At 37.6% G+C, this 25,776-nt stretch overlaps 1 protein-coding gene across 1 annotated transcript in view; it reads left to right on the top strand.

Moving 5' to 3' along the window:
• notch1a (notch receptor 1a) overlaps positions 1-25,776 on the top strand; it is a 39,480-nt gene that overhangs the window by 7,403 nt on the left and 6,301 nt on the right. The window contains exons 3-25 of the mRNA XM_051678245.1: positions 3,317-3,579; positions 3,812-4,150; positions 5,381-5,503; positions 5,620-5,853; positions 5,942-6,097; positions 7,709-7,894; positions 8,000-8,113; positions 8,226-8,339; positions 8,551-8,784; positions 11,852-11,962; positions 14,358-14,696; positions 16,456-16,569; positions 16,944-17,063; positions 17,281-17,433; positions 18,855-19,083; positions 19,511-19,712; positions 19,813-19,966; positions 20,115-20,299; positions 20,575-20,707; positions 20,932-21,189; positions 22,681-22,793; positions 24,205-24,776; positions 25,096-25,509. Coding sequence (XP_051534205.1) covers positions 3,317-3,579; positions 3,812-4,150; positions 5,381-5,503; positions 5,620-5,853; positions 5,942-6,097; positions 7,709-7,894; positions 8,000-8,113; positions 8,226-8,339; positions 8,551-8,784; positions 11,852-11,962; positions 14,358-14,696; positions 16,456-16,569; positions 16,944-17,063; positions 17,281-17,433; positions 18,855-19,083; positions 19,511-19,712; positions 19,813-19,966; positions 20,115-20,299; positions 20,575-20,707; positions 20,932-21,189; positions 22,681-22,793; positions 24,205-24,776; positions 25,096-25,509 — 4,860 coding nt within the window. The remainder of the gene's footprint in view (positions 1-3,316; positions 3,580-3,811; positions 4,151-5,380; positions 5,504-5,619; positions 5,854-5,941; positions 6,098-7,708; positions 7,895-7,999; positions 8,114-8,225; positions 8,340-8,550; positions 8,785-11,851; positions 11,963-14,357; positions 14,697-16,455; positions 16,570-16,943; positions 17,064-17,280; positions 17,434-18,854; positions 19,084-19,510; positions 19,713-19,812; positions 19,967-20,114; positions 20,300-20,574; positions 20,708-20,931; positions 21,190-22,680; positions 22,794-24,204; positions 24,777-25,095; positions 25,510-25,776) is intronic.

Raw genomic sequence — 25,776 nt, 5'->3', positions numbered from 1 at the left:
AAATAAAATTACTGGCCAACATATTATGGTTTAAATAACAATGAACCAAATGAACCATAGACCTTTTTTTTGTTTTGTATTTGATATAAGTGAGGAGCGAATCAAATCTGTCACACGTTTAAATTTAATAACTAATTTCCATCCAATTGAAATGAGTAATGATTAAGAAAATTAAACAACCTTTGATATTTTAAGTTTTATTAATTTAATTTGCTTAAAGTTTACACAGTTCAATTTGATGGAAATTTGTTATGAATTGAAATGCGAAAACTTAAAAAATAATAGTTTTAATATATTTTTTAAATATAAATGTAATAATATTTAAAAAGAAATATTTTTATATTTTATGGTTTTAAATGTGAGACGGTTTAGGTGGTATTATTGTTCTAATATTTATTGCTTTTATTTATATAATGATTTGAAGGAGAATGACAAGGATTTGTGTACATGTGCGCACCGAGTCCAAGACTAATTTCCCTTCGGGGATGAAAATGTGTGTTTCATTTCGAGTTTCTGTAGCTCAACTGGTAAGCATGGCGCTAGCAATGCCAAGATCATAGGTTTGATTCACAGGAAACACACAAACTGATGAAATATATGCACTTGAATGTAAACCGATGCTTGGATAAAGCTATAAATGATGCTCTGAGTGACAACGTTTACTGCTAATATACAAGCACATAACAGTTGAATAATATATTTTATTATATGGACAAAAATATAGTTTTAAGGAAACGTTCAAGAGTGCAGACCATCTCTTATTTTTGTGATAGTTCTTTGGCCTTGGCACATGAACTTGCTGGGAGAGTGCAGTGAAAACTTTAAGGAAAATTTCAATGCCAGTAAAACCAAAAATGTTCTCATGGTGTGGTAAAAAGTTACAAACCCTGGGGGCGTATTTCATTTATTGTTTACAGAAACATCCTCACTGTAGAATCCCATGTTGTTTAGTAACCATGAGGATTTTAGAATTTTAACTTGAACTGTTCAAATCTTTGGAAGTTTCCGTTTTGGCCTCTGGTCCTAAATCTCCATCGGTCATCAACATATTCAATAAGCAGACTCAGACCAGCCCCTGCACAGACAAACACTCAATGTCTCGTGTTTGCAAACCGAAGAACCCAAGGCCGAGGGCCAGACGGAGAAAAAGAAAGTTTGTTGTTTTGATTTACACTCAGGGGCAGGAAGTCTGTGGTGTGATCTCACACACACGCAGATGCACAGAAGGCAACAGCAGCAGCAGATGGTAGACCAGCCCACTGGAATAGGTGTGTGTGTTGCCTGCAGTCACAAATGTGCTCAGGGGTCACAGGTCACCACAGCATCTGTTCGGAGTCGACTCTCACACACACTCATGCTATCAGACCTGCTGCCCCGACAGGCTATAGATGACTTCTGCTGCTGTCTCTGGAGACAAAGAGAGCGACTGCATTAATGCCACAAGTAAACACACACAAGCACATGCATGCATCTGCGCATGTAAGCGTTTGTGATGGGATGTGTTTATTATTAAACTGCTGCATGATGGTTTGCAAATGTGTTGTGAGAAGGGCTACCGAATTTAGCGAGTTAAAGTTTTGAGATAATTTAAATAGGTTTTAATAACTGTGTTTTTGATTAGGGCTGCGGAAAAATAGGTTTTTAAAATGTTTAACAGCCTGTGAATTTAGTAAAGTTTTTAATAATCTTCTGAGCTCAACATGTCTAAAATACACTGTCGATGGTCCACCAAAACGACTACTGTGGCATCAATAAAAGAACGTTCTTGTGTATTCGTTTGTTTTCTGTTCTTAAATAGAAACTGAATGCATTAAAACTTAATCCACTGTATTTTGAAAGAAAATATATAATGTAAATATTTTAAAATAATAATTAATTAAAAAATAATTTAAAAATATTAAAATATAATCTCATTTTATAAAATATATATATATAATTATATTTAATAAATTATAATATTTTAAAATGCTGTTTTATTAATTGCTTTATAAAAAGAAAAAAACGAGGTTTATCGTGAATATTTTTAAATGTATTTACAGCTCAAGTTGTGATAGATTTGAGAAGTGTTGATGAGAGCAAATGTCAATTAAGATACTGTCCTGATAAAGGTGAGATTATTGGGCAGCAGGAGTTTGGGTGAGTAGAGTTTTGCTCTCTCTTGGGAGCTGCCTTGGTGACCTTATGCCACTCGCCATGGCAACAGGCTTGGAGGGGAGGGACAGAGAGCAGTGGGAGGGGCTTGCCGCACAGCTGCCCTTATTTATGCACACACCTGCTGCAGCACACAAATACACAACACACACACTCATATGAGACGAATACACTATTTCTGTTCCCTGTTTTCGCATATTCACGTTTTTGAATGATCTCTGGCGATTCATACATTTGAATAAAATGTTCAGTTTTTACACAAATGTTCATATTGGAATGTGTTTGTGTTTGTGTTTGTATGAGAGTGTGTCTTGTGGTTCTTGATTGCCACTGAGGAGAATTTAGATGAGTTAGAACAGTGTCTTTCTTTCACACACAGACACACACACACACACACATTTACTTGGCTATCTATATGAGGACATGCCATAGACGACTTTAGTTTTTATGCAAAGTTAATTATAATTACCACAGACTAACCCTAGTCCCAACTTTTTTCCTTTTTTTTATTTGTATTTTTTATTTTTCCCCTTTTCTCCCTAATTTGGAATGCCCAATTCCCAATGTGCTTTTTAAGTCCTTATGGTGGCGTAGTGATTTGCCTCAATCCGGGTGGTGGAGGACGAATCCCAGTTGCCTCTGCATCTGAGACCATCAACCCATGCATCTTTATCACATGGAGGCTTCACGCCATCCACCGCGGCATCTGCGCTCAACTCATCACGCGCCCCACCAAGAACGAACCACGTTATAGCGACCACAAGGAGGTTACCCCATATGACTCTACCCTCCCTAGCAATCGGGCCAATTTGGTTGCTTAGGAAGCCTGGCTGGAGTCACTCAGCACACCCTGGGATTCTAACTAGCGAACTCCAGGGGTGGTAGCCAGCGTATTTTACCACTGAGCTACCCTGGCCCCCCAACGTAACTTGATTTTAATTATGAATCTTTTTTTTCTTTCAATTGAGGATGTCAAGTTTGTCAGATTTAGCTTTTTTCTGTGTCCAATTTTGTCCCCAAACCAACGTTTGTCTTCTGCTCTGATGCACTGGTGTATTTTGCAATGAAACTCTCAGAACTGTTCAGTCCTCAGGGCTGCATGCATGTGTGTGTTGCAGAATATGCGTGCATGTTTTAACTCCGTGTGTGTTTTGTGTCTGTTTAGGTGTCCTGCAGACTTTGTCGGCCCCCAGTGTCAGTTCCCAAATCCATGCAGCCCGTCGCCATGTCGTAACGAAGGTGTGTGCCGTGCACGGACGCAGGGGAATGACGTGGAGGTTACCTGCGACTGCGTGTTGGGATACAGTGGGCCGCTCTGTCTGACACCTGTCAATCACGCCTGCATGAGCAACCCCTGCCGAAATGGAGGGACTTGCTCTCTGCTCACACTCGAGACCTTTACCTGCCGCTGCCCACCTGGATGGTCAGGTATGTACATGCACACACATCACCTGTATAGACGAATGCTCTTCCTTTTGGATTAAAGATTAAAATGAGATGTCTTTTAGCTTTGATGCCATCTATATGTTAGTGTACTCTTAAAAGTTGACTAAAACTTTTAGCAGATAACACATTTTAAATGAACATTCTCAATATATTTACATCAAATATATTGATGAAGTCATAGGTCATAAGTTGACCTCTCTTTCTCTGTGTGTAGGTAAAACGTGCCAACAAGCTAACCCATGTGCGTCAAACCCTTGTGCCAACGGAGGGCAGTGTTCTGCTTTTGACTCGCACTACATCTGCACCTGCCCTCCAAACTTCCACGGCCAGACGTGTCGGCAAGACGTGAACGAGTGCGCGCTCTCACCCTCACCCTGTCGGAACAGAGGAACCTGTATCAATGAGGTGGGCTCGTATCGCTGTCGGTGCCCACCTGAGTATGCGGGCACACAATGTGAGCGGCTGTACCACCCGTGCCATCCATCACCCTGCAGGAACGGGGGCACATGCTTACAGACCGGTGAAACCAGCTACACCTGCTCCTGTGTACAAGGTACGTGTTTGTGTGCATCAAAATGATCAGTTCTGCATTTTCATGTTGGTTATTTAATTAGTCAGTTTTTTTAATACCGTTAGTTAGTTAATTAGTATTTTTTAAATATAGTTAGTCATTTTTTTTAAACACAGTTACTTAGTTAATTGGTATTTTTAAAATACAGTTGTTGTTTAAAAAAAATAAAATTATTTATTGTTTTAAATCAATTTAGCTAGTTGTTTTTAAATACAGTTAGTTAGTTAGCTAGTTAGTTAACTGGGCTTTATAATTCATTCAGTTAATTGTTTTTTTAAATAGTAACTTAATAATTGGTGTTTTTAAAATACAGTTAGTTATTTAAAAAAAATACAGTTATTTAGTTGTGTTTTCAATTTAGTTAGCAATAGTTAGTTAATTGGGCTATTTTAAATTCATTAAGTTAGTGAATTGTTTCTTTTAAATACGGTTAGTTGGCTAATTGGTATTTTTAAAATACAATTAGTTAGTTGAAAGTTTTTTTCTTTCATATAGTTTGTTTATTAATATATTTAGTTGGTCAATTGTTTTTTTTAATTTATTTATTTTTTTATAAATACAATTAGTTAGATGTTTTTTATTTTAAATGCAGTTAGCTGTTGTTTAATTGTTTTTTATTTTGAATACAGTTAGTTCTTTTAATACTAAAGTAATACATTTCAGTTTAGTTAAATTATCTCTTATAATTTTTACATATTTTAGTTTAAGTGATCTGATATGGATGAAATCATTGCAAAAAAAGTTGCATGAAAGTTTGTTTGCAACAAAGAAGAGTTCTCTGCCATTCTACTTGCAGTTGCAGTTTTATTTGTTGCAATTATCTTTGTTACTTTACGGCATCTCAGAGTTTTAAATGACTACAAAAACAATAATGTTTGTTGATTTTAATTTCAGTTGTTTTTAGTTTAGTTCCTTTTTAGTTTTTTGTTTATTTTGCATTGTTTTCAGTTTATGATTTTTTTTTTAAATGAATATTTTTGTCTTAGTTTTTGTTTTAGAATGCCACAATAACCCAGGTGTGCGTGTGCACCGTTATTCATTAACAGCGGATCAGTCTTGCATTGAATGCGGCACTTTTTTGTCTTAGTTTATAATTAATCCCAATAAGTCACCTAGATGACTTTAGTTACTCACTAAAGCACACAAACACAATCTGTATACGGTCTCAGACTCTTTGATGTGTATTGAATATGAATCATTTGTGTCTCTCAGGGTTCACGGGTCAAACTTGTGAACACAACATTGATGACTGCACCCAGCATGCCTGTGAGAACGGCGGCAGATGTATAGACGGAGTCAACACCTACAACTGCCACTGCGACAAACACTGGACCGGTACAAAATCTTTTACGTTAATACACACTAACAACTCAACAACTACACAGTAATAGAAAGCAATAAATCTTTGAATAAATACTTAACCTTTGACCTCTGACCCCTTCCTCTTTCAGGTCAGTACTGTAAGGAGGACGTAGAAGAGTGCGAACTCTCACCTAACGCTTGTCAAAACGGAGGAACGTGTCACAACACCATCGGCGGGTTCCACTGCGTTTGCGTGAACGGCTGGACGGGAGATGACTGCAGTGAGAACATTGATGACTGCGCCAGTGCAGCATGTTCCCAAGGTGCCACCTGCCACGACCGAGTCGCATCCTTCTTCTGCGAGTGTCCGCATGGACGCACGGGTAAGTGTGTTTGTGCCATTTGCATTATATTTGAGTTTCTTCATTTTTTAAATTGAAATTCGTACTAAATTTGTTTGTTTACCCAAAGGTCTTCTGTGTCACCTTGATGATGCGTGCATCAGTAATCCGTGCCAGAAGGGCTCAAACTGTGACACGAACCCGGTTAGCGGAAAAGCCATTTGCACCTGTCCGCCCGGTTATACGGGATCTGCCTGCAACCAAGATATTGACGAGTGCTCGCTTGGTAAGAATAACACACAGAGGGTGGAGTGATTAGATGCTCCCTAATGATTGGTTAGAATGTTAGATGGACTAGGACTGGACAAAAAAAACATTGCGCATTTCAATGTAATATTATATTGTAACTCACCTGCTTTTGGTTGGTTATAAATGACAACTTTGTTTGAGCTTATGTAAAAACACTTGATTGGACAGGGATGTACAAGCTAATCAAGTCTGGTATACAGTAAGTTAGTCAGTTAGTTGTTTTTTAAATACTGTTAGTTGGTTAGTCAGCAAGTTAGTTGTTTTTTAAATACTGCTAGTTAGTTAGTCATTTAGTTGGTTAGTCAGCAAGTTAGTTAGTTGTTTTTTAAATACTGTTAGTTAGTTGGTTAGTCAGCAAGTTAGTTGTTTTTTTTAAATACTGTTAGTTTGTTGGTTAGTCAGCAAGTTAGTTGTTTTTTTTAAATACTGTTAGTGAGTTTGTTTATTTTTTAAAGACAGAGTTAATTTTTTTTTTTAATAATGTTAGTCAGTTAGTTGTTTTTTTAAATACTGTTAGTTAGTTGGTTAGTCATTTAGCTGGTTAGACAAAGTTAGTTGTTTTTTTAAATACTGTTGGTTGGTTGGTTAGTCAGCAAGTTAGTTGTTTTTTAAATACTGTTAGTTGGTTAGTCATTTAGTTGGTTAGTCAGCAAGTTAGTTAGTTTTTTTTAAATACTGTTAGTTAGTTGGTTAGACAGCAAGTTAGTTGTTGTTTTAAATACTGTTAGTTGGTTAGACAAAGTTAGTTGTTTTTTTAAATACTGTTGGTTGGTTGGTTAGTCAGCAAGTTAGTTAGTTGTTTTTTAAATACTGTTAGTTGGTTAGTCATTTAGTTGGTTAGTCAGCAAGTTAGTTGTTTTTTTAAATACTGTTAGTTAGTTGGTTAGACAGCAAGTTAGTTGTTTTTTTAAATACTGTTAGTTGGTTAGACAGCAAGTTAGTTGTTTTTTTAAATACTGTTAGTTGGTTAGTCATTTAGTTGGTTAGTAAGTTAGTTTTTTTAAATATATATATACTGTTAGTTAATTGGTTTTTAAATACTGTTAGTTAGTTTATTTTTTTTAAATACTTGTAATTGTTTTTAATAATTTTAGTTAATTGTTAGTTAGTTTGTTAGTTGTTTTTTAAATACTGTTAGTTAATTGTTTTTAAATACTGTTAGTTGTTGTTTTTTTTAAACTGTTAGTTAGTAGGTTGTTTTTTTTTTTTTTTTTTTACTGTTTTCAAATACTGTTGTTCAACAATTACTACAAATTAACATTTTAAGACAATTTACTGCATTTCAGTTAGTTAGTTGCAATCTGTGCTAGTGATCTGAGATGGACAAAATCATTGCAAAAAAGTTACATAAGTGTGTTTATTTGTCTCCATCTTTGTTATCAGTTTCAGTAACCTTACTAGTATCTCGGATTTCTACACGACTGCGAAATTCAAAGTAAAATTATATTGTGACACCTGCTTTTGGTTGGTTATACTTGTTTGATAGGTTGGATAAATGCAAACACACTTGATTGGACAGGGGTGTACAGGCTCATCATTAATTGGCTGGTGTGCATGTAGAAACTGTTTGTGATTTGGTGCGTTTCAGGGGCAAACCCATGTGAGCATGGCGGACGTTGCCTTAACACCAAAGGCTCGTTCCAGTGCAAGTGTCTTCAAGGTTACGAAGGGCCGCGTTGCGAAATGGACGTGAACGAGTGCAAGTCAAACCCCTGCCAGAACGATGCCACCTGCCTCGATCAAATTGGTGGATTCCACTGCATCTGCATGCCAGGTTTGGCTCGTACCATTTGTTTTTAACAGAAGTGTCATGAGTTTGGAAGTTGCTCTATCACAAGTTCTATCATCTGACTTTCTGTTTTTGTTTGTTTGTTTATAGGTTATGAGGGTGTGTTTTGTCAAATAAACACTGACGATTGTGCATCACAGCCTTGCCTCAACAACGGAAAATGTATTGACAAGATCAACTCGTTCCACTGTGACTGCCCCAAAGGTAAATAACTACAGCAATGAATTATAACAACAAGCCATTGATGTGTATGATCTCATAAGCTACATTGTGGCTGAGCATTTATAACAAACGTGGCATGTTTTGTTTTTTCCAGGTTTCTCTGGGAATTTGTGTCAGGTGGACGTGGATGAGTGTGCCAGCACACCATGTAAAAACGGTGCTAAGTGCACAGACGGACCGAACAAATACACCTGCGAATGCACACCAGGTACAAACATACTGTTAAGGGGCCATATTTCCCCCCCTCAAGTCCACATGTTTCTTGCACCAAAATTCATAGTTTTTTGTTACTGTACCTTTAAGACTTCTGTATGTAAATGACCTCTTGTCCGCTAATGACTTTTTAAGTCACACTTTTGTTCATCAGGTCAGGTGTGTGTATCTTGTTTGTTAACCCATTTCTCTCTCTGTTGCTGTAGGTTTTGCCGGCGCTCACTGTGAGTTGGACATCAACGAGTGTGCGTCAAGTCCGTGTCATTACGGAGTGTGTAGGGATGGTGTGGCTGCGTTCACCTGTAAATGTCACCCTGGATACACCGGTCGACTGTGTGAGACCAACATTAATGAGTGTTTGAGCCAGCCGTGTCATAATGGAGGAACCTGCCAGGACAGAGAGAACGCATACACCTGTACCTGTACTAAAGGAACCACAGGTAACACACACACTTAAGAAAATACTTATATGACTGTGCGTGCCATAAAGAAATACAGTTATAGGGATAGGTCAATTACTCTTCCTCAGGTCACTCAGTGTGTGTGTTTGCAAATATTTGACTATTTTGTGATCATTGGCCAGTAATCACATCCGCTTGAGGGATCTAAGGAATGTTATGGGTTCAATACAAGTTAAGCTCAAACTACAGGATTTTTAACTTAATATTGATTACCAAAAAAAAAAAAAAAAGTATAAATTCAACTCGTCCCTCATTTATTTAAAAAAAGCAAAAATAGTGGTTACAGTGAGGCACTTAAAATGGAAGTGAATGGGATCAGTCCATAACCGTTAAAAGACACATTGTTACAAAAGTTTAGCTACAAGATGTAAACAATGTGTGTTAACGTGATTTTAGTGGGATACAATCGCTTACTAATCTCATCTGTGTAAAGTTATATCCAGTATTACAACTTCGTTGCCATGACGACGCAACCCTGATCAACATAAGTGATTTTATCACACTAGAATCCTGTAGAACAGAGATTTTATCACACTTAAATGATGTTAACATGTATAATGTTTACATTTTGTGCCTGTGCTTTTGAAATGGTTTGTATTTTAACGTTTACAGAGTGGCCCCATTCACTTCCATTGCAAGTGACTTACTGTAAATGCGAATTTTGCTTTTTTTAAAATAAACGAGGGACTTGTCTAATACTTTGTGGTAATCAGTATTATGCTGCAAATGCTTTCGATTGAGCTTAACTTGTATTGAAACTCGTTACATTGCTTTAATAATTCATTTCATCAACCGTTGTCGTTTCCAGAATCTTCTGACAGTCAATGGATGATGATAATATTTTAAACTTTTAAGTGAATTTTGAGTAAATACCGAGGAAAATAAGTGTTTAATTTCAGACATTTTGTACATCTCATTTCCTATCAATCAATTTTATAAAATTTTGGCTTTATATCCACAATTAGCCACCATATACAGTGTGTGTGTGTATATATATATATATATATATATATACACCAATAAGGGCTGTCAATTGATTAAAATTTTTAATCAAATTAATTACATAGTATGCTGATCGCAATTAATCACGTACATAAATATTTGCTGATAAAGCCCCTCAAATAACAATAATTCAATATATAATGATTAAATGATTATAAAAAGTTATATTTAAATAATTATAAACAAAATATATTATAAAAAAATAATACATTTAATTAAAATGCATTACATTATTTTGGCACACAAGTGAAGCATTAAAAAAGACAATACAAAAATTGGCTTTAGAATGCAATATATTGTTTATTTCCAGATTATTGAATATCAGCCAGTCATTGCAACTGAATTCGTCAATCAGTCCGAGATTTATTGTAAGGCCTTGTTTAAGGACGCATCAATGTACATCTGCGTCAGCTGGATGCTTTTGGAGCGTCTCGATTGCGTCGTAAACATACCGTTTTTAGTTCGCTGTGTCAAGTTGAAGTTTGAAACTTAGAAAACACATCTTGAGATCCCTGCCTTTGGATTTGCGCTTCATCAAGCTGTGTTTAAATGCAAGAACGTGCTCTCATCTTGTGTTGTCTGCTCTTCATAAGTGTGGTTTGTTCTCTGTATAAACCAATCAGCCACAACATTAAAACCACCTGCCTGGGTAGATCAACGAGTAAAGTCATTGACTATCACCCCTTGAGTCGCGAGTTCGAATCCAGGGTGCACTGAGTGACTCCAGCCAGATCTCCTTGGCAACCAAATTTGCCCGTTTGCTAGGGAGGGTAGAGTCACATGGTGTAACCTCCTCGTGATCACTATAATGTGGTTCTCGCTCTCGGTGGGGCATGTGATGAGTTGTGTGTGGATGCCGCGGAGAATAGCGTGAAGCTTCCACATGCGCTACGTCTCCGTGGTAACACACTCAACAAGCCACGTGATAAAATGCGCGGATTGACAGTCTCAGATGCGGAGCCAACTGAGATTCATCCTCCGCCACCCGGATTGAGGCGAGTCACTACGCCACCACGAGGACTTAGAGCACATTGGGAATTGGGCATTCCAAAAAACAAAAAACAAAAAAAAAAACACCTGCCTAATATTGTGTAGGTCCCCCTCGTGCCACCAAAACAGCGCCAACCCGCATCTCAGAATAGCATTCTGAGATTATATTCTTCTCATCACAATTGTACAGAGTGGTTATCTGAGTTACCGTAGACTTTGTCAGTTCAAACCAGTCTGGCCATTCTCTGTTGACCTCTCTCATCAACAAGGCATTTCCGTCCACAGAACTGCCGCTCACTGGATGTTTTTTGTTTTTGGCACCATTCTGAGTAAATTCTAGAGACTGTTGTGTGTGAAAATCCCAGGAGATCAGCAGTTACAGAAATACTCAAACCAGCCCGTCCGGCACCAACAATCATCCATGCAATTATCTGATCAGCCAATCGTGTGGCAGCAGTGCAGTGCATAAAATCATACAGATACGGGTCAGGAGCTTCAGTTAATGTTTACATCAACCATCAGAATTGGGAAAAAATGTGATCTTGGTGATTTAGACAGTGACATGATTGTTGGTGCCAGATGGCTGGTTTGAGTATTTGTTTTGGCGGTGCAAGGGGACCTACAAATATTAGGCAGGTGGTTTTAATGTTGTGGCTGATCGGTGTAAGCTGCGCGTTGCCTAAACAGCGAGTTTCACTTACTGCCCCCTGGAGAAAACAGGTGGTACTCCAATCTTGAATTACTCAGATATATAGGTCCACGGGCGTGATTGATTAACACATTAAATCGACAGCCCTAATAAATATAAATGTGTGTTTGTGTACGTGTGTGTATATATATAATATATATATGAAAGTGGATGGTGACCACGACTGTCAAGCACTAAAATGACAGAAAAGTAGTCCATATGACTTGTGCTTCTGAAGCCATGCGGTAGCTTTTTGTGATGTACAATGATCATTTTTGGGTGAAATATCCCTTTAACATGTGCTTTATATCACTGTCTCTCTGTCTATCCCTCTATTTTAACATTGTGTTGTGATTGTGTCTCCAGGTATCAACTGTGAGATCAACACTGATGACTGCAAGAGTAACCCATGTGACTACGGCAAATGCATTGACAAGATAAATGGCTACGAGTGTGTGTGCGAGCCCGGATACACAGGTGAGAAAGTTAGCATCTGTCTGTGTGAGAGAGAGAGAGAGAGAGAGCAGGTGAACAGGTGGCCAGCGAAAATCAGAGCTTGTGTATCCGATAACAGATATGAGTTGGACAGAGACTGCCTTTCCCAACTGGGACACACACAAATGTATATTTTACATTTAATGGTGACCAAAAACAGTTGAGGTGTTGGGTATGGTTAATATCTATATCATGTGGGTGCTCACAAAGCCTCTAAATTCTGTGTATGTGAGACCGTAATAAAGTTACATTGTTATAAGAGAATCAAAAAGTTACACATTAGCCTGCATTGCAGGGTTGTGAGTGTGTTGAGGCGTAATTGTTGTTCGTCCATGTGTGAAATGGGGTCTGCCCTTTTGTATCTGCAAACAGCCCTCTGTAAGACCTGCCCTCCCCCCAGCGAGTGTGTGAGTGGCTCTGTAAGAAAGACAGAATGAAAGAGCACAGAAGGCTGGAGGAAATCCATTGTGTGTTTGGAGCAGGGTTGCAGATTTTGGGATGGGGCCCACACACACACACACACACACACACACACGCACGCACGCACACACACACAAAGACACACACACAAAGACATACAAAGAACAAGAGGTCAATGCACATCTGAGTCCGAAGGAAAATTCCTTTAGTACCGAAAGTTTTTATATTTTTTTAATTCTCTGTGATTTACCTTCTTGATCATTTAAGTTTAAAACTTGATTAGTTCACTATAAGTCACTTTGTATGACAATTTCTGCTAAATACACTAAGATATGAGTTGTGGGTTTTTTTGCCACACATATGAATCAAATATCTGGCCTATAATTTATTTCATAACACAGATGAAGATAATGTGGTATTAACCTTAAAGACAATATGACATCAATTTTGATCCCTTTTACTGTTTTAGGCCATTAAAGTAATATTTCAGGTTCAATACAAGTTAAGCTCAATCGACAGCATTTGTGGCATAATGTTGATTACCATAAAAAATAATTTCGACTCGTTCCTCCTTTTCGTTAAAAACAGTAAAAATCTGCGTTACAGTGAGGCACTTATAATGGAAGTCAATGGGGCCAATCTGTAAACGTTAAAATACTCACTGTTTCAAACGTTTAGCCACAAGACATGAACAATATGTGTGTAAACATGATTTTAGTGTGATAAAATCACTTACTAAACTTTTCTGTGTAAAGTTATTGCCAATTTTACAACTTTGTTGCCATGACGATATAATGTCAACAAACCCTAAAATCCTAAAAAGTCCTTAAACTATGATTTAAACAACTTTACAGCTCAGATAATACATGAGTTTTAACAGAAGAATTAATGTAAATGCTTTTATAAAATATTAAGTTTCACATTTCCGCCTTTAAACCCTCCAGAAATTGGCCCCATTCACTTCCATTGTAAGTGCCTCACTGCAACTTCGATTTTTGCTTTTATTAAGGAAAAGAAGGGATGAGTCGATTCTTTTTTTTGTGGTAATCAACATTATGCCGCAAATGCTGTCGATTGAGCTTAACTTGTATTGAACCCGGAACATTCCTTTTAATCCGTTTCCATTTTAACTCAAAAACATCAGAAAACGTGATTGTTTTCCAAAGTATGGGGTTATGAAGAGCGTTTTCAAAAGTCTCCGTTTACGGTGAAGGAAAACACCGTTCCAATGTAGATGAGAGGTGTAAACATGGTAAACTCGATGCGTTTTTTTTTACGGAAATATAGTGTGGACGTTTAACGATTCAGTGCATGTTATTCTAAAAAAAGAAAATTGAAATCTTTCGTCAAAATTTAATAATTAGTCCACCACTGAAACAACTATTAATTTCCACTGAGGTAACAAAGGACACATGGGCAGAAAAATGCAATCTTAACCGATATTATTACACGGCTTAATACTTAATTCTGATTGGTCAATGGCGCCATCTAGCGGTCTGATATTTCTAAATAACCGCACATCCAGGGATTTGGGCATATAAGACCGGTCATCCGGGTATTGCGAGTCGTCTCTCCTAGTTCTCAGATCACTGTGTGAGTAAGCTAATACATATTTTCACCTCAAATCAATATTTCACGTCCATTTATTTATTTATTCTGCAAGTGGTCTTGTAATAAGCTGGATAATGAGCAGTCGGCCAGTTGTTATTGCAAAATAAAACCCTTCAGGATGATCCTGATCACCCTGTGGGGGTTTATTTTTACGAAAAGTCAGGGGACATGATTAATAAAAAAAACAATTATGGAGTAATTCTTACACAACTAAGCACGCTGTATTAACATGTTACATCGACTGCCTCAATTAAAAGTGAAATACGTTTCATGTTGTAATCACTGCAAAAATGTCCATGCTCAAATCGGTTTATTAAAAAACATTGTCTGTGTTTTGCTCCAACAGGTTCAATGTGTAACATCAACATTGACGACTGCGCGTTGAACCCCTGTCATAATGGGGGCACCTGCATCGATGGAGTCAACTCCTTCACCTGTCTCTGTCCGGAGGGTTTCCGTGATGTCACCTGCCTTTCTCAACACAACGAGTGTTCCAGCAACCCCTGTATCCACGGCAACTGTCAGGACCAGATCAACAGCTATAAGTGTGTGTGTGAGGCGGGCTGGATGGGTCGCAACTGTGACATCAACATCAACGAGTGTTTGTCGAACCCGTGTGTTAACGGAGGCACCTGTAAGGACATGACCGGCGGATACGTGTGCACCTGCAGAGTTGGCTTCAGCGGTAAGAGAGCAAGAGTGTGTCCCAAATTTGTGGCTGTGTGCCAATTTACACACTATCCATACTATGTAGTATTCACAATCAGGATTAGTAAATTCCAAATCACTAGTTTGATGTACCCGGATGGTATGTTATGTCCAGTTATAATGGTTCATTTTGTATTTTAATTTTTCAAACTTCAACTATAAATAGCAATAAATGCAATGGCAACTATTTAGCTAGGTTTAGATCTAAAAATATATAAATAAAATTAGAATTCAGCAAATTTAACAAATGTATAAATTAAGATGGTAACATTAATTAAAGAGCTACTTAAAGATGAGAAATAAAATGAAATATGACAATAATAGTAATTTCCTAGTAATGAAATGAAACAAAATAAATTGTAAATAAAAAAAATTTATTTAAAAAATATTTTTACAAAAAAAAAAAAAAAAAAAAAAGTACAGTTAACCAAAGTAATAAATTACAGTGGTAACGTTTAATAAAACATTATTTAAAATAAAGATGGAAAAGTAAGACTAAATATGCCAATAATTTTACTTTTCTAGTAAAATTAAATACAGTAACTAAAAATATTTTTACTTACAATGTATAAGAAATACATTTTAAATAATAAAAAACAAAAGTGCAGAGTAAAATGAGAAATTAACAATCAGCAAATTTAACAAAGTAATAAATTACGATGGTAACATTTAATAAAATATATATATTTTGTTTTTTAAATCAAGATGGAAAAATAAGACTATATAGGCCTGGGTAGCTCAGTGGTAAAGACGCTGGCTACCACCCCTGGAGTTCACTAGTTCGAATCCCAGGGTGTGCTGAGTGACTCCAGCCAGGTCTCCTAAGCAACCAAATTGGCCCAGTTGCTAGGGAGGGTAGAGTCACATGGGGTAACCTCCTCGTGATCGCCGGGGCGCGTGGTGAGTTGAGTGCGGTGGGTGGCGTGAAGCCTCCACATGCGCTATGAATCCGTGGCAATGCGCTCAATGAGCCACGTGATAAGATGCGCGGGTTGATGGTCTCAGACGCGGAGGCAACTGGGATTCATCCTCCGCCACCCAGATTGAGGCGAATCACTACGCGACCACGAGGACTTAAAAAAAAAAAAAAAAAAAAAAAAAAAAAACGCACTGGGAACTGGGCATTCCAAATTGGGTGAAAAAGGGGAAAAATCTCCCCCCCCCCCAAAAAAAGGTTATTTTTAGCTCGATTTAGCTATGTTTGCGCTTATTTGCAAATGCAAAGATAAAGCAACTAAAAAGTTTGTATCACAACGCAATTTTGATGTGGTCGTATGTTGCAGTTCTGCACTTTCTTACTACATACTCAAGGATGTACTTACTACGGAGCCCCTTAAAGGACAGTTCAGGAATTGTTTTTTCTTAAATAGTCTTCGTTCCCTCGCAATACGTTCTGCATATTTTAACCATGATTCGTTGTGAAACCATAAATCAAAAACTATGGTAATACATTTCATAATTGTGTGGTTATTATGGTTCTACTATACAAATACCATGTTTAACTATGGTTGCTATAGTAAAACCATGGCTTTACTATAATAGTAACCATGACAGTTCCATGTTTTGTTTTGTTTTTGGCAGAAAAAGGGTTTTATAAAACGTATTGCATGGGCACGCAAAACTATTTCAGACTTTTTAACAGTTTTCACACTTTGAATCATGAATTTGAAATATTTGTGTGCTTGCATTGCATTTGTGTGTAGTGAGCTTGACGTTATATATTTTCTTGTGTATAGGTCCTAACTGCCAGACTAACATTAATGAGTGTGCATCCAACCCCTGCCTGAACCAGGGCACCTGTATCGACGATGTGGCTGGATTCAAGTGTAACTGCTTACTGCCTTACACGGGTATGCTGTTTAATTCTCTGCTCATCTGCTGTTTTTTTTGCTTGAAATTGCAAACTTTGCAAAGATTATTGGCTGTCTGGAGACATGAAGTAACACGGCTGGGTCAAGGGTGGGTGCTCAAATAGGCCTATTTCCTGTTTGGCCCCTTCCTGTTTCCTGTTGAGGTCAAGAATTGACAATAGGAGGAAACGGCAAGTGACTTCCTGGTATGGCTGGTCACTGTGGAAACAGATAAGGAAGTGTCTGCAGGAACTGAGCTGGAAAAATGAGGCAATAGAAGAGGAAGACTGAAATAACAAAAGGCAGAGTGAAGTGTAGTGTCTGTGCCAAGCTCATTGCATTCATGTTGACACGCTTGTGTATGTGTTTCTCAGGTGAGGTGTGTGAAAGTGTCTTGGCCCCCTGTGCACCACGCCCTTGTAAGAACGGAGGCGTGTGTCGTGAATCGGAAGATTTTCTGAGTTTCTCTTGTGCCTGCCCTGCTGGATGGCAAGGTAAGACTGTGTGAGATGGTTTCATTAAAAATGGCTCTTGCTATCCTGGAAAACCTGGAAATGATGGGAATTTCAAAATAAATTTTTAGGCCTGGAAAAGGGACAACAGTTCGCTTTTAGCTAATACATAACAATACTTTTATTGTGAAATATTCATTTGTGGCTGAACTGCACATTCATCATTATAATAACAATTTTCATTTCTCTTTTTCTACAGGTCAGACGTGTGAAGTGGACATTAATGAGTGTGTGAGGAATCTTTGTACTAACGGAGGAGTGTGTGAGAACTTGCGTGGTGGATTTCAGTGCCTATGTAACCCGGGATTCACTGGAGACCTGTGCGAGACCGATAGTGACGACTGCGCACCGAGTAAGACATTCACAATCACAACACACACAGGCTGTGTTTAAAAACTGAATGATGCCCAAAAATGCTGTGTAGTTAGGGAGTTCACTAGATTTTGCAACAGCTATAAGTGCATAGTACAAAGAGAGTAAATAAATGAATACATTTTATGTAAAATACATACTGTAATATACATATCTTATTTTGTTACTTTTTTTTGTACCATAAAATTTATACTGGTAGACTATACATATATATATATATATATATATATATATATATATATATATATACACACACACACACACACACACACACACACACACACACACACACATTACTGGTAAAAAAAAATATATATATATATGTTTTATTATTTTTTTTAATTTTTTTTAAAGAGTAATTTTTTACTCTACACTTATATATAAATATAATAAAAAAAAAATATATATATATATATATATATATATATATATATATATATATATATATATATATATATATATAAATAGTGTAGTATTAATTTATTTGATACAAGTTATAGTAATGCAGAGTAAAAACTGAAATTAACAATTTTACAAAGGATTAAATTAGATAATTAAACAATTAAACTTTAAAGGTAAAGATGGAAAATAAGACTAAATATGGCAGTAATTTTTTTTTTTTTGTAATGATAAAAAATTTAATATTACATTTTTAAAATCTTTTTTTTATTATTTTACAATTGAAAACATTTAATACAAAATTTTAATTCAAACATAATAATAAATGTGCAGAGTAAGACACACACACACACACGTATGTATGTATGTATGTGTGTGGTGTTTTTTTTTATTTATTTTTTTACTAAAAATATATACAGGCACTATAAAATAAAAATACATTTATTTAAAAATAATAATAATAAATGTGCTGGGTAAAAAATATAAATCTTTTTTTTTTTTTTTACCAAAAAATTCTACAGGTAATATAAAATATATTCAAAAATAATAATCAAAGTGCAGAGTAAAAATAGTCTCTTTTTTTTTTTGTGAAAAAAATTATAATATAAAAGTTTTATATTAAATTCTAGAATAAAAATAATCAAAGTGCAGAGTAAAAACAGAATTTAACAATTTTCAAAGGAATACATTATGGTGGTAACATTAAATAAACAGTTATTTAAAGTTGAAAAATAATACCAAGTATGCCGATAATTGTAATTTTTTCTCTTTTTTATTTTTTTTTATTTATTTATTTATTTTTTACAACAAACATGTAATACAAATTAAAATAAAACATTAATTTGAATTTAATAATTAAAAATACTAATGATAGTGCAGATTCAAATTATAAATCGGCAAATAAAAAAAGGAATAAAATATGGTGGTAACATTAATTAAACAGTTTACGTAAAGATGAAAAATAATACCAAGTATGCCAATAATTGTAATTTTCTCTCTCAGATCCTTGCAGTAACGGCGGTGTGTGTCAGGACCGTGTGAATGGATTTGTGTGTGTGTGTTTGGCTGGTTTCCGCGGAGAGCGCTGCACAGAGGACATTGACGAGTGTGTTAGTGCCCCCTGCCGCAACGGAGGGAACTGCACCGACTGTGTCAACAGCTACACCTGCAGCTGTCCTGTTGGATTCAGCGGCATCAACTGTGAGATCAACACATCGGACTGCACTGAGAGGTACGTTCTACCATACAAGTGCATACTATTGTTTTTTTTAAAGTATGCAGTGCGTATACTTCGCACACTATGCAAATTTGGAAAACAACATAATAATAATATTATACCTTTTTTAACTCATTATTTGATTAGAGTGGCAAAAGTTAAGACTTCTTTTACACAAAATTGCATTTGAAAATACAAAATAATCTCATTTATATTTCAGAAATTAATTATACATAATGAGATCATGTGACTCGTTGAAACGTTTATCATTCCATACTGCATATGGTTTCACAAACCATAGGACGTATACTGGTTATACTGTGTAGTGTGCCATAAACTGAAATGTTACAACACAAACAAGCCTCCTCAAATCATTTTAAACTTATCAAATTTCCATTTTTGTTTGTTTACAAAAATCTCAAATCTTTGTTACCCTCTTCAGCTCATGTTTTAATGGCGGCACATGTGTGGACGGCATTAACTCATTCTCCTGCGTGTGTTTGCCGGGATTTACCGGAAATTACTGCCAGCACGATGTGAACGAGTGCGACTCGCGGCCATGCCAAAATGGAGGCACCTGTCAGGATGGATACGGCACCTACAAATGCACCTGCCCGCACGGCTACACCGGACTCAACTGCCAGGTACACAAACACACACTCCTCCTTAGTTTAACTTTTTATTAAGTTTAAATGTATGATGTAGGAGTATTTAATACATAACTGATATTTTTGTGTGTTATAGAGTCTGGTCCGCTGGTGTGACTCCACCCCCTGTAAGAACGGTGGCTCGTGTTGGCAGCAGGGGGCGTCTTTTACGTGCCAGTGTGCCAGTGGCTGGACGGGCATCTACTGTGACGTGCCCAGTGTCAGCTGTGAGGTCGCCGCCCAACAGCAAGGTAGCAAAGAACATTTCTATAGCATTTTCAGTTAAGCTTTACAATAGGCACAAAGGTTATATTACAAGAGTTTAGAAGTTTAACCACTTGAAGTCTTAAATATATATATATATATATATATACATATTAAATTAACTCTTTCTCTCAGGTGTGTCCGTGACGGTTCTGTGTCGTAATGCGGGACAGTGTGTTGACGTTGGGAACACGCACCTGTGCAGTTGTCAGGCCGGATACACGGGCAGCTACTGTCAGGAGCAGGTGGATGAGTGTATGCCGAACCCCTGCCAGAATGGAGCCACCTGCACCGATTACCTGGGAGGATACAGCTGTGAGGTATGAACATGAAGACACACACCTGTGCCAATAATAACTGCACATCATTTAAGTAAGGGATAATGTCCAATCAGACACCAACACGGATCTTATGACAAGACTAAATTAACAAATGAACATGAAATAATAATTTGAGTTTAAATTTATTGTATTAAATGAGAGGAGTGGATACAAAAATAGATGACTGCAGAATTCCAATGTATGTAAAAATTTATCTTGACCAATCAGAATCCAGTATTCCAGAGAGCCGTGTAATAAGTGCCTTTCTATTTCAGTGTGTTCCTGGATATCATGGTGTGAACTGCAGTAAGGAGATAAACGAGTGTTTGTCACAACCCTGCCAGAATGGAGGAACTTGCATCGACCTTGTCAACACGTACAAATGCTCCTGCCCACGAGGAACACAAGGTACGCACAGACTCGCATATATGTACGGACATACACACACACAAACATTGGGGTCTAAAAGTCTGAGATCTCATTGAAAATGCGAAATGAACAAAGTTGTAGGATTTTGAGAAGTTTAAAACAAAGAAACGTTTTGCCGTAAAATGAAGAAATATTTTGTATCACATTAGAAAAATGCAAAATGGAAGCAATTAGTGAAATGTTTTCTCTGCATGTCTTTTCAGGTGTTCACTGTGAGATTGATGTTGATGACTGTTCCCCGGCTGTGGACCCGTTAACCGGCGAGTCGCGGTGCTTCAACGGCGGGCGTTGCGTGGACCGTGTTGGCGGTTACGGGTGCGTGTGTCCAGCCGGTTTTGTCGGCGAGCGCTGTGAGGGTGACGTTAACGAGTGCTTGTCTGACCCCTGTGACCCCAACGGATCCTACAACTGCGTCCAGCTTAACAACGATTTCCGCTGCGAGTGTCGTACAGGATACACGGGTACGAATAAACCAAGAGACACTCTTTTATTTATGCAAACACCTGGGGCTGCATATCGTTTGCAATGTAACGATTCTGGTTCTTTTTTTTTTTTTTTTTTTCAATTTGGAATGCCCAATTTCCAGTGCGCTATTAAGTCCTCGTGGTCGCGTAGTGATTCACCTCAATCCGGGTCAACCCACGCATCTTATCACGTGGCTTGTTGAGCGCGTTGCCACGGAGACATAGCGCGTGTGGAGGCTTCACGCCACCCACCGTGGCAACCACGGCCAACACACCACGCGCCCCACCGATAGCAAACCACATTATAGCGATCACAAGGAGATTACCCCATGTGACTCTATCCTCCCTAGCAACCGGGCCAATTTGGTTGCTTAGGAGACCTGGCTGGAGTCACTCAGCACACCCTGGGTAGCAAACTAGCAAACCACAGGGGTGGTACCCAGTGTCTTTACCACTGAGCTACCCAGGCCCTACGATTCTGGTTCTTTAATGAGTTCAAGACAGTGGTGCGAGTCATTTTGAAAGATTCATTAAAATAACCGGGACATTTTGTTTTGCACTGTATGTTTGTTGTTGAGCGCAACAAGCACAATGCAAAAGAAGCATATCATTTCTAAAACTAGGACTGTCATTCGACTAACATTTTAAATGGAATTAATTACATGACATGCATTATTTGCTAAAAAAAAGCCCCTAAAATAAGATAATTCATATAAATAATGCAAGTATTTTTAAATATAATTCCTAGGGCCTATAGTAAATATATTATATGGATTGAAATTCAGTTTGAAATAAATTGCATTATTATTACAGATGAATAAAGCATTGAGTAGGCAATACAAAAACTGGCTTAAGAACTCAATATATTGATATTCTCATATCATTGAACAAGCCTACAGTTTTGCATTGAGTTTGTCAATGTGTCCAGTTCTCACAGTACGCGCTCTTGCGTTCCATCTGCGTTATTTTTAATCGTCGCCCTATGTACATGTGCATGCCTCAGACGGACATGTTTTGAGTGTCTCGCTGGTATTCAGCGTCACAAATGGCGCATTTTTAGGATGCTTTGTCAAATAAAAAGTAGTGGAAACGTTGAAAATCGCGCACCTGTAGTGCTTCGTGAGCGGTTGTTATTCTGTGGCTGTGCTGCTTGTTGTGAGGTCTGTTGAGACCCGCTGCCACCTACTGACGTGGCTCATTAAAACAGATGTACTTTAATCTTGAATTGCTCGTAAGGTAGGGAAATCTGTACTTTTGTTACGGAATTTATGTACGTGTCAGTGGGCACGATTAATTGCATTATTTTTTATATAATCGCACTTGATAAAAATATTTAATTACTTAAATCGACAATACTTTTTTTTTGCAATGCTGCTGCAAAGTATTTTAGTATGAGCAGAAGAATGCAGACATTTAAGAACAGTTAAGAGAACCAAAATGTCATGAAAAAAAATTTCTAAATGTTTTTTAATTGTTTTGTCTCTGTAGGCAAACGCTGTGAAACTGTGTTTAATGGCTGTAAAGACACACCTTGCAAAAATGGAGGAACGTGTGCTGTTGCCAGCAACACTAAACACGGATACATCTGTAAATGTCAGCCGGTGAGTAACAGCAACTTAAATTTAGATCGCTAAAGTTTGTCAAGACAAACTTTGAAGTTGGCGTGACAAAGCATTTTAAAAAGATTGTCAAGTAGACCTTCAGATAAAACCTTCAGAAAGATTGATAAATGGATAGAGTTTGTATTGAAACCTAAAGCTGGCAGGTCTTATGTGGGTTTGTTTACATTTAAATTTTTTGACGGTAAGAGTTTGAATTAATGAGCATTCCGCTGGCCTGTTTAAACTTTGTCAATGTAAGTCTATGGGCGAATTCCAAACGGAAGTGAGCATCCCTATGCCCTACTCCCTCCGAAGGGCTGAGCCCTTGAAGTGGGAACTCTGGAGGGAGCAGGGCACTCGCATCTCATGTATGGCCGTTTGGAACACCCTTGATGAAGGGAGTAATGAAAGACATCCGTCACTTCCACTTTATCTTCGCCTGAAACGTTACCATGACGACGCAGTGCAGTTGTTCTAACAACACAAATCTCTTATTTATTGCTGTTAATTTGTTGTTGCAAATAAATAGACTTTTTGTAAGTTGTTTTTTTTCAAACATTGCCTTTTGTGTCTTATTTAAAATTGCTTACTGTTGCTGTTTTCATAATAATAATAATAATAGTAGTAATATATCTGTACATAAATGTATGTAAAATACATGAATGAACGTTTCCTGCCGAAAGTTATTTGGTGCACGAGAGGTCTTGATTATAAATAAATAATAATAAACCACAGGGTTTAGACTAGCCTACAGGAAAAAATGGACCCATCTCTCTGCTTATGGCTGTCTACGATCTTCTGTATGAGGATGAATATAAACTGCAGAGTAGAAGTATCTGTTATAAAGGGGCTATAGCGCTTGCCCGAGCGTTTGATCATGTAATTTGTTCTGACCGATGACCTTGCTTTAAAATCTATCCCGAGGACACGCCACCTAGAGTCATGTGATCATAAGCGGTAAAATTACTTCCTCGAAGTGACCATTGCATGTACCCTTCACTAACAGCCTTGAGGAAGGGCCCTTCGTGGAGGGCTTGAGTTGCTCACTTTCGTTTTGGAACACCCCTTTGTGTGGTATCTCCTTGCCTCGGTGCCCTTCAAGGGCGCAAAAACGCAGTTTGTAATTTGCGCTATGAGATCTTTCAAAATTTTGATCGTCTGTTGAGCTAAAACCGTTATTCCGATCAGTTAAAAAATATGTAGCAACGCGAGTCAGAACAGTCTGAAGGTCTGTACCAAGTTTGGTTGATGTAGCTTGAAAGCCACTGAATAACAGTATGTTGGCTTCGTCAAGCCAACCTAATTAACTAAGCTGGATTTGCGCTCGAATTGTACATCTCCGACACCTTTTACGTACTATTATAACATTCGAACCGGTTGTATTTTGTCTCATTCTGTTGTTCTCTCTCAGGGTTACTCTGGCTCCTCCTGCGAATACGATGCCCAGTCCTGCGGCTCTTTGCGTTGTCGTAATGGTGCTACCTGCGTCTCTGGCCACTTGAGTCCACGTTGTCTCTGCCCACCTGGCTTCAGCGGGCACGAGTGCCAAACACGGATGGACTCACCCTGCCTGACCAACCCCTGCTACAACGGAGGCACCTGCCAACCAATCAACGAGGCGCCGTTCTACCGCTGTTCCTGCCCTGCCAACTTCAACGGGCTGCTTTGCCACATCCTCGACTACTCCTTCAATGGTGGGCAGGGCCGTGACATAGCCCCGCCTCCAGAGGTGGAGATCCGATGTGAAATCGCTCAGTGCGAAGGCAGGGGTGGAAACGCAATCTGTGATACACAGTGTAATAATCATGCTTGTGGGTGGGACGGCGGCGACTGCTCTCTGAATTTCGACGACCCATGGCAAAACTGTAGCGCCGCCCTGCAGTGCTGGAGGTACTTTAATGACGGAAAATGCGATGAGCAGTGCGCTAACGCTGGCTGCCTTTACGATGGATTTGACTGCCAAAGACTAGAAGGACAATGCAAGTGAGTGAAATACAGACACATGTACACACAAACATACAAGAGGACAAATACCTATTATTATTATTATTATTATTACGTTAACTGTTAAATTTGTACTCTGATTTATTTTTATTTCATTTATTCTTTGACATTTTTATTTTAATTGTGTTTTTTGTTTTATTTTATTTTTTTTACAAGTTTTGTTGTAGTATTTGTTTTGATTTTGTATGATTTTATTTTAGAAATATTATTTTTTTATTTTAATTTTATTTTATTTTATTTATTTTTTTAAATATTATTTTATCTCCCCCTAAATATTTCTCTTTGTTTCTCTCTCCAGTCCGCTGTATGATCAATACTGTAAGGATCACTACGCGGATGGTCACTGTGATCAGGGCTGTAATAACGCAGAGTGTGAATGGGACGGTCTCGACTGCGCTGAGGACGTTCCTCAGAAACTTGCTGTGGGAAGTCTGGTTCTCGTGGTCCATATCCCACCCGAGGAGCTTCGCAACCGTTCCTCATCGTTCCTTCGCGAGCTCAGCAGACTGCTGCATACGAACGTAGTGTTTCGTCGCGACACTAATGGAGAAACACTCATTTTCCCGTACTATGGTAACGAGCATGAGCTGAGTAAACACAAACGTGCTGATTGGACTGACCCTGCCCAGCTGTTGCAGCGTGCCAGGAGGAGCCTGACGTCATTTATAAAGCCACGCCTGCGTCGAGAGCTGGATCAAATGGAGATCAAAGGGTGAGTGAATGCAGTTTTGACTGATAAAATCACATCATCTCACGTACATGGTAAAATACGTACAAGTTAAATTTTGTGCTAAATTGTTTGACTAAATGAAGTTTTTAATATTTTGTTTTTATATTATATAAAATATAATTAATTTTTGTATTATAATTAGTTTTGTATTGCATAGATATCTATAGTTTGTTATATTTAATTGTATTGCAATATAATATTTAATTACATTTTATTATATATTTTAGTCTATTATATTTTATATATTTT

The sequence above is a fragment of the Myxocyprinus asiaticus genome, chromosome 38 (genome assembly GCF_019703515.2).
Source record: "Myxocyprinus asiaticus isolate MX2 ecotype Aquarium Trade chromosome 38, UBuf_Myxa_2, whole genome shotgun sequence".
Classification (NCBI taxonomy): Eukaryota; Metazoa; Chordata; class Actinopteri; order Cypriniformes; family Catostomidae; genus Myxocyprinus; species Myxocyprinus asiaticus.
Note: the sequence above shows the minus strand (reverse complement) of the source record. Positions and strands in the feature narration are given on the sequence as shown.